The sequence below is a fragment of the Sapajus apella genome, unplaced genomic scaffold (genome assembly GCF_009761245.1).
Source record: "Sapajus apella isolate SASKATOON/1434 unplaced genomic scaffold, GSC_monkey_1.0 scaffold122, whole genome shotgun sequence".
Taxonomy (NCBI): Eukaryota; Metazoa; Chordata; class Mammalia; order Primates; family Cebidae; genus Sapajus; species Sapajus apella.
Genome location: NW_022437062.1, coordinates 4,108,189 through 4,120,404, shown reverse-complemented (window position 1 = coordinate 4,120,404; position 12,216 = coordinate 4,108,189). Strand labels below are relative to the sequence as shown.

General features: G+C 37.4%; 1 protein-coding gene across 2 annotated transcripts in view; it reads left to right on the top strand.

The window, feature by feature from the left end:
- Nucleotides 1-12,216, top strand: part of CUNH15orf41 (chromosome unknown C15orf41 homolog) — a 227,978-nt gene that overhangs the window by 18,260 nt on the left and 197,502 nt on the right. Inside the window, exon 1 of one of the 2 annotated variants that reach the window (XM_032261221.1) lies at nucleotides 3,731-8,905. The exons of the other annotated variant lie outside the window; for it this stretch is intronic. Within the exon in view, the coding sequence (XP_032117112.1) occupies nucleotides 8,901-8,905 (5 nt within the window). The 5' untranslated portion in view covers nucleotides 3,731-8,900. Of the gene's footprint in view, nucleotides 1-3,730; nucleotides 8,906-12,216 lie in introns of those variants that run through there. 2 annotated transcript variants of the gene reach the window in all.

Genomic DNA, 12,216 nt, shown 5'->3' with positions numbered 1-12,216 from the left:
AGATTGGAACTTTACTGTTTTATATAGTGAACTCTATTTGACTTCATAGTCTTTATCTTTCCTTTTGGAGGGTGCAGTATGATAGAACCTTCAGTATTTTTACAATAACCTGTTATTCATCTAAAATCACTCTGCTGCCTGACTTGCAATCTAATGTTACATGGCTTCGTGGTTTCCTTGCTCCACATGAAGTATCTCATTGACTGTCAGTTCTCCTGTCATGCGACGGTAGGGTCAAGTTTTTGAGAAGCTGACACCTGGCTTCTGGATTGTAGTATTTACACCTTGAAACATATGGAGCTTCTTTGGGTACCTGAGAGTATTTTTTTGTGAGAAGAGCATTTTGTAGGTACTTGGGAACAATTCTCATTTGTCACTCATAAATGGAGATAGAACTTACTTTTTTTTTTTTTTTTAAGCTGGGTGTCCCCTCCTTGCCCAGGCTAGAGTGCAGTGGTGTAATCTCAGCTCACTGCAGCCTCAACCTCCTGGGCGCAGATGATCCTCCCACCTCAGACTCCTGAGTAGCTGGGACCACAGGTGTGTGCCACCACACCCAGCTAATTTTTTTTTATTTTTAAAGATGGGATTTTGCTGTGTTGCCCAGTCTGCTCTTGAACTCCTGGACTCAAGTGATCCACCCACCTCCGCCTCCCGAAGTGCTTGGATTAGAAGTGTGAGCCACCACATCTGGCCTAACTTAGTTATTAAAAAAGATAATTTTCTTGTCTTGTCCTCATGTCACTTTTACTACATTTTAAACAAAATAGCCCATTGGAAACAAAAGGTTTTTTGCTTAGTATTCTTTCCCAAGGCAGTTGATACAGTAAAGTTTTTAATAGTTCTCTCAGACATGATCAGGCCAGCAAACATTCATGCTTTTTTTGAAAAGCTCTGTTGACCTTGCCTTTTGAAGCTCCCAGCTCCTCTCCCATTGCTGATCTTTTTACCATCCTTTTCATTTCCTTTTTCTTGGAGACCTGCCCCCAGATAAAATATTTTAGGAGAAAAGTGATGAAAAAGAATCTCAAGTGCGAGGAATCTCAGGTGGCACGTCTAATCTATTTCCTTCCCTTTCTGCCTTTGTCTTGTCCTCTCTCCTTCCTTCTGTCCTTCCCCTTTCCACCCCCTCCTTTCCTGCCCTTCTTTTCCCCATCTCTCCCTCCCCAATCCTTTTTTGTTGTTGTTGTTGTTTCCTGAATATTAGATTACCTCTATTGAGAATTTTTGTTTGTTTGTTTTGACCATTGTAGCTACTTTTACCCGTTCATTTGGAATGTGCACATTTCTCTCTTTTGCTTTCTATTTGAATTAATTTTGAGATCCTTTGGATTGGAGCTGTGTGCTTTGCTGTGATTTGATCTTCCAGCTCTACCCTGTATTGCCTAACATTGTATTGTGTTCTTTTATGCATTCAGTGAATTCTTGCTAACTTTCTGATGTGGGCCAGTGCTTATTTTTATGATCTCCTTTGAGGAGATGACGACTTTGACGCATGCTTTTTTTTTTTTTGGCCATTATTGTTCTAACTAGTACTCTACAAAGTACTTACTATTCTTTCCTGAAATTTTTACTTAAGCTGCCACTCTCTGGTTCAAGATATTTAAGTCCTATTTAAAAATATTAAAATATTCAGTAGGCAGCTAAGTGCTTGGTCTACTGTTCTACTTAACACTAAATGAAAGTAAAATACAACACAGACATGGAGCCATTTGTTGTATTTTAGCATATGAAGCAATGGCTTTGTAAACCTTAACCTTGTAATTTTGTGAGTTCTACTTTGTCATGTAGCTGTAAGGGTGATCAAAATAAATCACGGGAGGTGAATAAATATTTTCTAGTGCTTTCTCAGTGCTCTCAGAAGTGATGCTTGATCCATGATATTTTAGTAAGTTTATTAAATAAAACAATATGATGTGCACTGTGTCAGATCTGATAAATTATTCGGTATAGGACATTTATACAACATATGTTGAGCTGCTACATGAACAGCTTAATGTCTATAAATTATGTTAATCTGTCTTGCCATCTTTATATTTTGTTAAAAATTGCACTATTTGTATTATAGTTATTTATATATTTGCGGGTTGGGGCAGGGCTAAGAAGAAGGCTTAAGAAAGGTGCAGGTCAGCTCCACGATGTTCTGACAGTGATCCAGGGCTCCTCAGCTGTGCAGTGTACATAACACAGATGTTGGGGAGTCATCTGTCAGCCATGCCTCTCCTATGGAGTTAAAGTTCTAGAGGGAAAAGAATTTGACACAGTGCTGTCACTGTTACATTTTCACAATAGAAGAGCATGCAAATATTGAACCTCCTGCTTAGCAATAGTGCCCTGTCTAATGTCTGTGCTGGTTAGAATAAAAAATCATGGGTGCATCTTGGGCTCAGAGATCTGACAAAGGTCATGCTATGTTGGGCATTTGAATTGGAAATTGTCTGGACTTAGATTTTATAAAGCTCCCACTGTTGTGTGTGGGGAGAATTTCAGCAGGGTTTTGTCCCTGGAGAGGCCTCTTAGGCCCTTTTCTGTCCTATGAATGAATTTAGATGTGAGGGTTACTCCTGCCTTAAAACTGTTAAGTTCATTTTGCATACATCCCTAGAGAGAAAAACTGGCAGATGCTTTTGTCTTGGAAGTGTTTAAAAGAAAACTGCAGAGCAGGAACAAGAGAGAAAAGGGGCCCTGTGTGGAGTCCCAGAACATTTTGGAAATGGCCAATATGCAGTTTTCATCAGTATGAAGGCGGGGTGCAATATGGTGCCTGTAGCTCACAAGGGAATATGAATGTTGATTAAGCATACTCCCAGGCTTTGAAATTCTGAAAGCAGTGTCAGAATAATGGATGTTGAGCAAATGTCAAGCATTTGTTAATTTCTCTGTTATTTGGAGTTTATCTACCATGATCAATCAAATAAACTAGTGCTTCTCTCTTGTGGCATGTGTCATTGATATGGTGATTAGGTGGCTAGAGAGACCTTCTGCTTTTTTTCCAGGTAACAGATTATAAATGAGTAGACAGACCTTTTCAGTTAAAGATTTGTTTATGGCTTGGTTTAGTGAAATTTGTATATTCACTGAGCACTTTGGTGGCAGTGTAAAAATCCACAGCCACATGTCAAAGACATTAATTCTGGTGCCATGTACACCAGGAGAACTAGTAGTAGAGTCATGTTTTCCATCAAAGTATAGTTTTCAGTAGTTTATAAAACTTTGATGTAAAACTGGACAAAAGAAATGGGTCCTAGATGAATTCTTACCTCAACATTTGTAGATAGACTTTTCAATCCATTTTTATTTGTCTTTTTCCCTATTTCAATGGTTAATTCTAAGTTAGTCATTGACTTTTACTCTGGAGTGACGGACAGTAAATAGATCTGTTTCATGTGATTCAACATGATTTCTTTTATTTTTTTTTTTATTTTATTTTATTTTTTTTTTTGAGACGGAGTTTCCCTCTTGTTACCCAGGCTGGAGTGCAATGGCGCGATCTCGGCTCACCGCAACCTCCGCCTCCTGGGTTCAGGCAATTCTCCTGCCTCAGCCTCCTGAGTAGCTGGGATTACAGGCACGCGCCACCATGCCCAGCTGATTTTTTGTATTTTTAGTAGAGACGGGGTTTCACCATGTTGACCAGGATGGTCTCGATCTCTTGACCTCGTGATCCACCCGCCTCGGCCTCCCAAAGTGCTGGGATTACAGGCTTGAGCCACCGCGCCCGGCCTGATTTCTTTTATTTTTAGGAAGTAATGCTACAGTGTTTTGATGTCCCAAATAGGGTTATTAAAAAAAAAAAAAAAAAGTAGTAAAAGGTTCCTTTCAGCATTTACTTAACTGTGGATTATTGTGCAGTGCTAACATTCTGCAGTGTGAGGAGTTGGTTCCCTTTTAGAATGTGAATGACTTTACCAACTGGGATTTCATTAGGGGTTGAGACTAGGTACCATGTGTAAGTGTCCTACCCTTGAGGACAGGTTAACTTGAACTGAAAGGGGGTCTTTATGTGACGTTTTAGTGGCTGGAATCAAGGCAGGTTTGTGATTGCAGATTTGGCCTTTTTCGATCCCCCGTTTTCTTTTTGTAATCTTAGGCGTGTAGCTTACATGATTCAGATGGAGACTAGTGTAACACTTACCAACCTCGACCATGTCAAACAGGTGCCTCTGTGGTCTTTGGCATGGATATTTTTGCAAAATTGGACCTACTGAGGTGATCAGTCACCTGTTGTTAAACCTCATGAACTTCTCTTTCTGGGGATTCACAACTGAGCCGCCACAGGGCATTGTTAAACACCAGTGAACTAACTACTTGTGTGATTTGTGGAGCTCTTTGGGTTTCTCAGTCTGCCATGAGGTCACAAATATGGCAGTTTCCAAAGCAGAACATTTTTAGCTTCCTCTTCAAGCTAAGCTGCTTTATCTTAACTGTCCACATTAGGCCTTGCCTTTGGCCTTCTCTGTGATTGGAATTCCTAACCCTGTGAGTAAAATCCTCGTGTCCTGCCTGGCACACAGCGCCAGTGAGCTCTACCATTGTACTGCCTCCAGCATCATAAAAATAGACAGCAGTGCTGACTGACTTTTCTAGGCTGCCCTCTGAAAATTCATCATGAACATGACCCGATCACAGTATCACTGAATCATTAACTTGCACCAGACACCAAAACACTCGGGCTTTTTTTGATAGGCAGCTCTCAATTTTTGTTTTTTGTATTCATAGCGATAAAGCTACTATTACTACTATTACTACTAATTGAGATTAGGAATACATGAAAAAGTCTTGATAGGGTGCTGAAAAATTATTATGTAACAGTAAGAGGGAAAGAGTTTGAATTTCACTTGCTGTGAATTCTTAAGCGTATGTGCTCAGAGTGAATGCTACCAGCCGCTCCAGTGGGTGGTGCTGATGGTTTCGGTTGGTGGTGTGCCCTGTGCCTGCCAGGCCGTCAGCACCTACATCTTGTCTTCTATCTAACTCTTCTAATGTCCTCTAGTAACTGAACTTTCATTTTCCCTCGCATGTATTGCAACTATCAATTAGTGACTCAGTGTTTTAAAAGTGCTGTAATGAATACTGTTTCCTCCTGGGGACACACTGTAATGATAGCAAAAACACTTTTGAGACTTCTCTTTTGGCAAGTATTTTTAGAGTATGTGGCTCAGTGTCTTTGGTGCTTTGATAATGGAGACAAACAGGCATCATTAAGTTCAAAAAAAGGAGGCTGATGTTAGCAGGTGATCGTGAATTCTAGAGACATAATTATTTTGCCATGTGTTATAATTCAGTAGCAATAAATCCCTTATTGGATGTTTGTCTGTGTTTCTAGACTTGGTGGCCACCCTGTAGTTTGGTGAGATGTAAGATGTGACTGTGAAGTTGGTTTTCTTGTGTAACTGCTAAAGTGGTTCTAAAGTGATTCTTAAAGAGATGTTATGTTTTTGAGCCATGATGGCATCATTGGTGCTAAATGTACAAACCCCACACCTTCACCAGGATCATCACTTTAACCAAAGATAATGTGAGTAAATTAGTACCTTCTTTTAGCTGAAAAACTCCATCTTGTTACTTTATCCTTGTACTTAGTAAGTGCAGACTCTCCTTCCTTAACTATTAGCCATTATTTTTTGCCCACCTTTTCTTTGTGCTCCCCAAATGTAGACTAACTTCTCAGAGGCTAAAGATATGCTCCCTCCTAACCTGTTTCCATTACCCATATCTCTGGTGGTTGTTTATAAGGCAGACTTCTTAAAGGAAGAAGAAAAGTGAAGGGTTAGATAATCTTCACTAGGCAGTTAATTCTTGAATGCCAGAGAGCGATCTCAATAGAGAGTTTTCAGTTAAATTTTAAATAATTTTTTATTTGCTTAGAAAGGAAGACTCTAGTAATTTTGGAATTTTATTCTCTCGTTTACAAAACATTTTCTTAAAACTTTCTCCCTTTTCTGATGGTACTGAGGGAGGGGGTTGGAAATACTTATTTAGGCCTCTGTTTGGGATGGTGTTTGAAATAGGATAAAACTTATTCGCTATTTATTTTTATTTTTTTTCTGTTTCCTTCTGTATCATATGAACTCCTATTCTATTATATCCTTGAAACTCAAGTTTTTTTTCTCAGCATAAAGACATAAAATTCTTCATTGTTTTGGAAGGGACTTATACCTACCGTAGAGTTGGAAGAATCACTACAAAAGGCTAAGTAAAACAAGAGAGACAGAACCCTGAAAAGAAAGTTATTGTTCATTTATTTAGCACAGTTTCTGTAGTAGGAAAGCAACATTAAACATTATTTTAAAAACTGCATTTGTGAGACATTAATAGATGCCTTACTTGGTTTATGGCAAATTGATTAAACATTTGTTTTGGTAATATTTAAATCATACAGATAGGACTTTAAGTAACTAAGTGTAAGTAAACACTATTTGATGATCAGTAATTCTGTATCTGGTTTGAAAGCTGTTTCCCCAAAACGTTATTGCAAGACAAATTTTCTGCTACAAACTTGGAAATCTTTGGAATATGTCAGGCTGAAAGGACTGGTTCGGGCGTGATCTGAAACTTGGGTGTCTTGCCTTCTGCTTCAATGCCTGGTTCCACTCTGAAGAGGGGAGTTTCACACCACTATGTGCACTTGACACATGCAAATGCTAAATACAGTCGCAGCATGAGGTCTCTGTCATTAACAGTAATTTATGTAATGAAAGCCACCTGGCTGTTTTTTCTTATAATTAATTGCTTGTAAATAATAAATTTAAATATAATTTATAGTTTTCTAAATTTGATTACCATATAGACCCAACAGCAAACGTAAAAAAAATTATCAATTCCATAATTCTATGACTTTTTAAAGGTGAGCACATATACCACACACACACACACAAATACACATTTTAAAGTAAATATCAGATGAAAATACTTCTGGAGAGCAGTAAGAATGTAATCAACTCCTGCTGGTTTTATTCAAGTTAGAATGGTAATTTTGAAGTAGTCTCATCACTTTTAAAAGTATTTCTACATATAGTTGAATACACTCAGAAGAAAGTATGCCTCCTTAGCAGTAAGGTAGTAAAACGCCTTTAAAAAAAGCTCTTTTCCTGTTTTATAAAATTCCAATTATGTTTTGAAAAGAGTTTCTATATGAAGAAAAAGCACTTAAGCATATATGATGATATTTCACATATTGTGGTGACAATAAGAGGTTCTTTGCCTAATAGATGTACCAAGGATATCTTAGCTTAAAACAGCATTATGGTATTTCTTTTTTGTTTATGTGGCCACATATATCAGCTGCCACAGAATTGTGTTTTCTGGCATAGAAAATGTCTAAGATACACATGGTTTAAAGAGAAGGGGGGCTTTAGAACCGTGTCCTCTGTGCTTCTCTTTCATTAGAAAAGGACAGAAGGAAGTAAGGAAGGACATAATTTATGGCTTTATGTTTAAGATTTAACTACTATTTAATGACAATTATATCAGACTTTCTCAAACTTTGAATCTGATTTCTTAAATTCATACCTTTTTCTTAAATGCATTTCTTTTAAATATCTATATTATTTTATACTATAGCAGTGAAATCACTATCATTGTCAATGTGTATCATACTTTTGTAAAGGATTAACCGATTAAAGTATTCGAGTAGCTTTGAGCTACAAATTTATAAACTGTTAAGACTTTTCCCCTTATGTGACTAGCAGCATTTTTACTTCACCATGATTTAGTAAAGTTTAAATAAATAAATAATGCTTTTTTTTGTTACTTGTATTCTTTTTAAACCTGGAATTCTCTTTGTTCTTTGTAGACACTCAACTAGATTATGAAAAACTTAGTTCTGTTAAATAGCAAAATTGCATGTTGACTGCATACAAGATTGAGAGAGTCAAGTGATTGAGGTTTCTGTGTTAGCTGGAATTGCCTATAAATAAAAAATGTGGCTTCTGTGTGTGGTCAGGGTGTGACCACCATCCGTCACCTTAATAGCAGACATCAGATTTGTTCATCACTTGGTTTCCAAGATCTAATAATCCCTCAAGAATTTAGAATGTTGTTGACTGTCCCCATTTACATCATTGAAGGCTTTGCAACAGGTGCAGCTGTGTATACTAATTGCAGGGTGTGCCTAATCTGTCCAGAAGGGAAAGTACCTCCAAATTTGGTATCTTAAAGAGTGGAGTGACCTTTTAAAGTCCCAGAATGAGAATTGCCAACAATTCCAACAGGCTAATTATACCCACAAGGAGTTGTGAAGTGCTTTTAAGTTTTCCTATGTACCTAAAAGTTCAGTGAATGCTTGAAGTCATTAATATATGACAGATGCACTCCCTTTTCAAGAGCTCCTATGATAAGTTTTGATTGTAGAAGTGGGAATTTGACCTATAGCTTATCACTTGCTCATTAGCATGCTGGAGGACTACGAGTTTCTTTTGTTATTTGTTTTGACATGAGTGTTATCTTACTCCAGAATTCCATCCGCCTCCTTCTGTCTGCTGATATGAAGTCACAGCAGATAACCTTGATGCTGGTTTTTTAAAAGCATCATGCATTGTGTAGTGTTACATATATTTTATATATAAATATATAGAATATGAATATATTTCTGAGCATGGGTCTTTCAAGGTTTTGATTCATTATTTTAGAAATACTGGCTCCCATGTGACTTCTGCTCTTTTTAATGGAAAAGGAACAAATATACTTTTTGGCTTATGAAGATGACTGAAAGTCTGACTTCTACATTTCCAGAAAGCCGAGTACTTTTTGAAGCGAATGAGAATAGGGGAATGATGAAGTTTGGGATTTTTTCCAGGGGACTCTGCACACACATGGAGGAAAGTATGCTTCCCAAAGAATGAACAAATGCTAGGGGTGTACCCATGAAGAGATTTGGAAATGAAGCTTAGAAGGATTTCATGTGGTAAACTCTGTGACTGTAGCACTTAAATGAAATTGCTTTTTATTATCTGGTTGAAAAATCATCCAAAATAAGCCATACAGCTTGAAGCTTAAAAAGCTCCTGGGTAAAAGCAGTCTTGGATAATTTAATTTCCTCCCACAGCAGCTCTGTATTTACCTGCTTATGATGTCTGTTTTAATTCCTTAAAAGACTGTATACTTAAACTTTATTTTTAAATGTTTTCTGTTAAATTAAAATCTCTGTTTATAGAAGTCACTATTCCCTTAATCTCTAAGGGGGTTATGTAATTTTTTTATTCCCTAAGGGTCACAGTCATATTTAGCTGTGTTCCTGTCAATTACCAGCAAGCTCTTTTTGTACAATTAGGGGGTGGTTAATTTACTCTAAGTAAGGTTGCCACCTGTCTAGGGATTGACCCAAACAGGTTGGAAGTCACAGAGTTTTGAATTGGGGTTTAAAGCAGTAGGAGTTGATTTATTAACTCTCTACTACCATTTTGGTGGGATTTTCTGGGTTGATCAGTGGTACTTGTGACAGAGGTGTTTTCTTGGTCCCTATGTTTCTGAGGTTGGAAAAGTGTGTTGCTAAAATTTTAACTGTCACTGGAAATCTGTGAACTGTAGGTATAGTCATGCTTGGTACCCATTGAAAATGAACTGGAAAGATCTTCCACTCCTCTTCGTTGTTTCCAGTCTTATAATAACTTATCAAATTGTTGGTTGGGTGGGAAGTGGCATCCCTAAATACTGTGGATAGTTTGAAGACCAGGATTGTGTTCAGTGGAAATAACATATTAACTGGTGTGTCAGGAAAATAAAACATGAAGAACATTGATGATGTGGTTCACAGGAGAACATGAGGAGGTCATTTTATAGTATTTAAGCTGTGAGAAATATCCAATTTATTAAAGAAAATGCTTTGCTTAAAAGTTTTCCATTACAATATGTAAAATAAAATAGCTTACTTCATATGACGCAATGTGTGTGTGACTGCATTCCATCTGGAGGCTGGTTCCACGAGAAGCGTGCCCATGACCATGACTGACTTCTTTGAGATCTGCCTGTGTGTGTGTGTCTCTCTTTCCCTCCTTCCCTCTTAACTTCGTTTTATTTTTTCTTCTGTCCTTCCTTCCTTCATTCCAATTTAAAATTAGGTGTACTGTATGTTATATAATATTCTTTTTTCAACTGCAATCTGTTATGGATATACAATTCACATACTATAGCATTCACACTTTTTAAGTGTATAATTCAGTGGGTTTTAGTATATTCACAAACTTGTGAGTCTGTCACTGTTATCTACTTAGAGAATATTTTATGAGCTCAAAGAGAAACCCAGTACCTGTCAGGCATGGCTCCCCATTCTCCCACTGGCTCACCTCAGTCCTAGGCAATCACTAATCTATCTGTTTCTATTGAGTTGCCTGTCTGGACATTTTATATAATTAGTATTATACAATACGACTAGCTTTAACTTAGCATAATGTTTCTGGGATTCGTTCATATTGTCTCATTTTTTCTTATTGCTGAAAATTCCGTTGTATGAATATACTGCCTTTTGTTTATCCTTTCATTAGTTTGGAGACATTTGGTTGTTTCTCGTTTTTGGCTGTTATGATTAATGCTTGTATGAACATAAGTGTATACATTTTTGTGTTGACATATGTTTTTGTTTCTCTTGGAGCAGAATTTCTGGGTCATATGGTTTAATATTTTGAGGAACCATAAACTGGTTTTCAAAGTAGCTGCGTCATTTTACGTTTCCACGTAGGAATGTATGAGGGTTTCAGTGTCACAGAATCCTCATCAACGCCTGTGTATTGTGTCCTTTTGATTATACCCTTCCTGGTGGGTATGAAGTGGTCTCTCACTGTGGTATTGATTTCTATTTCCTCAATGATTAATGATGTTGAGAATCTTTTTATGTGTTTATTAGCTATTTGTATATCTTTTTTGAAGAAATGTCTATCCATATTTTTTGTTCATTTTTTAATTGTGTTGTCATTTTTATTGAGTTGAAGGAGATCTTTCCATATTCTAGATACAAGCCTTATATATGTGGTTTGCAAATATTTTTTTTCTAGTCTGTTGTTCTCTTTTTTACTTTATTTATGCTGTCCTTGAGTTATTCTTTTTTAAGGGTCTTACTTCCAGAAGAAAGGTACGGAAGATCAATATAGAGATATCTGTATCCTTTCTATAAAGAAAATGTTATCACTCTTTAGTGCAGTTATTATTGTTTGATACACTCTTTTGGTAAAAGTTGTTTTTCTTTAGACGATATGTTAAAAAAATACTTGGCAAGCAATCTCGTGATTGTAACTTTAAAAGTTAGGCATGTTTTAATATTTTCCCCTTTTCACTCTGCCTTTTAAAGTTATACACAAATATATATGTGTGACAGGGTCTTGGGCTCTGTTGCCTAGGCTGGAGTACAGTGACATGATTGTGGCTTCACTGTAGCCTCAACCTCATAGGTTGAAATGATCCTCCTGGCTTAGCCCCCTGAGTAGCTTGGGACCACGGGTGTGCAACCACTCTGCCTAGCCTGTATTTGAAAATTATTTTTACAGATAGGGTCTCCCTTTTTTATCCAGGCTGGTCATGAACTCCTGTTCTCAAGGGCTCCTCCTACCTTGGCCTCCCAAAGTGTGGGGATTATGGCGTGAGCCAGCACACCTGCCTGGCCTATTATATCTTGATCATATCATCTAAATTGAAAATTTGATAGGAGCGATGTTAGTAAAGTGCTAAAAATAAAAACTTACGTAAACCAGTAAAAATAATATTTTTAAAAAGGACTATAATTATAAAGAATCACGAGTCTATCAACTTAAAATGAAAAACTTAGTGGACCACGTGTAGTGGCTCACATCTATAATCTAGCACTTTAAAAAGGAGATTGAGGCAGGCAGATCGCTTGAAGCCAGGAGTTTGAGAAAAAAATTAAACTCAGTTCTATTGCATTTAAAAAGTGATTAACCAGATATGGTTTATGAAATGTATTTCTTTAGCTGAGTGCTGGGAAGAGACCATCACCTTTCTTGGGCCAGAAGATCCGTGTCTGGGGATCCAGACCAGCTAGGAGGTCTGGCTTCCAAAGCCAGTTTCGCTGTAGTGCTAAGAGCATGGCCCTGGGCAAATCACTTACTATCTTGGAGCTCCATTTTGTCCATGTGGATAGAAAGAGTTCCTGTTTTTCACACAGGATGTGTTAAGCTTTTTAGAAGGATGTAGTGCCAGGATAATGCCCTGCCAATCTGGAGGCTGGTGTTTTTGTAAAGCTGTGAAAGGAAACCTTCTACAGTCTGA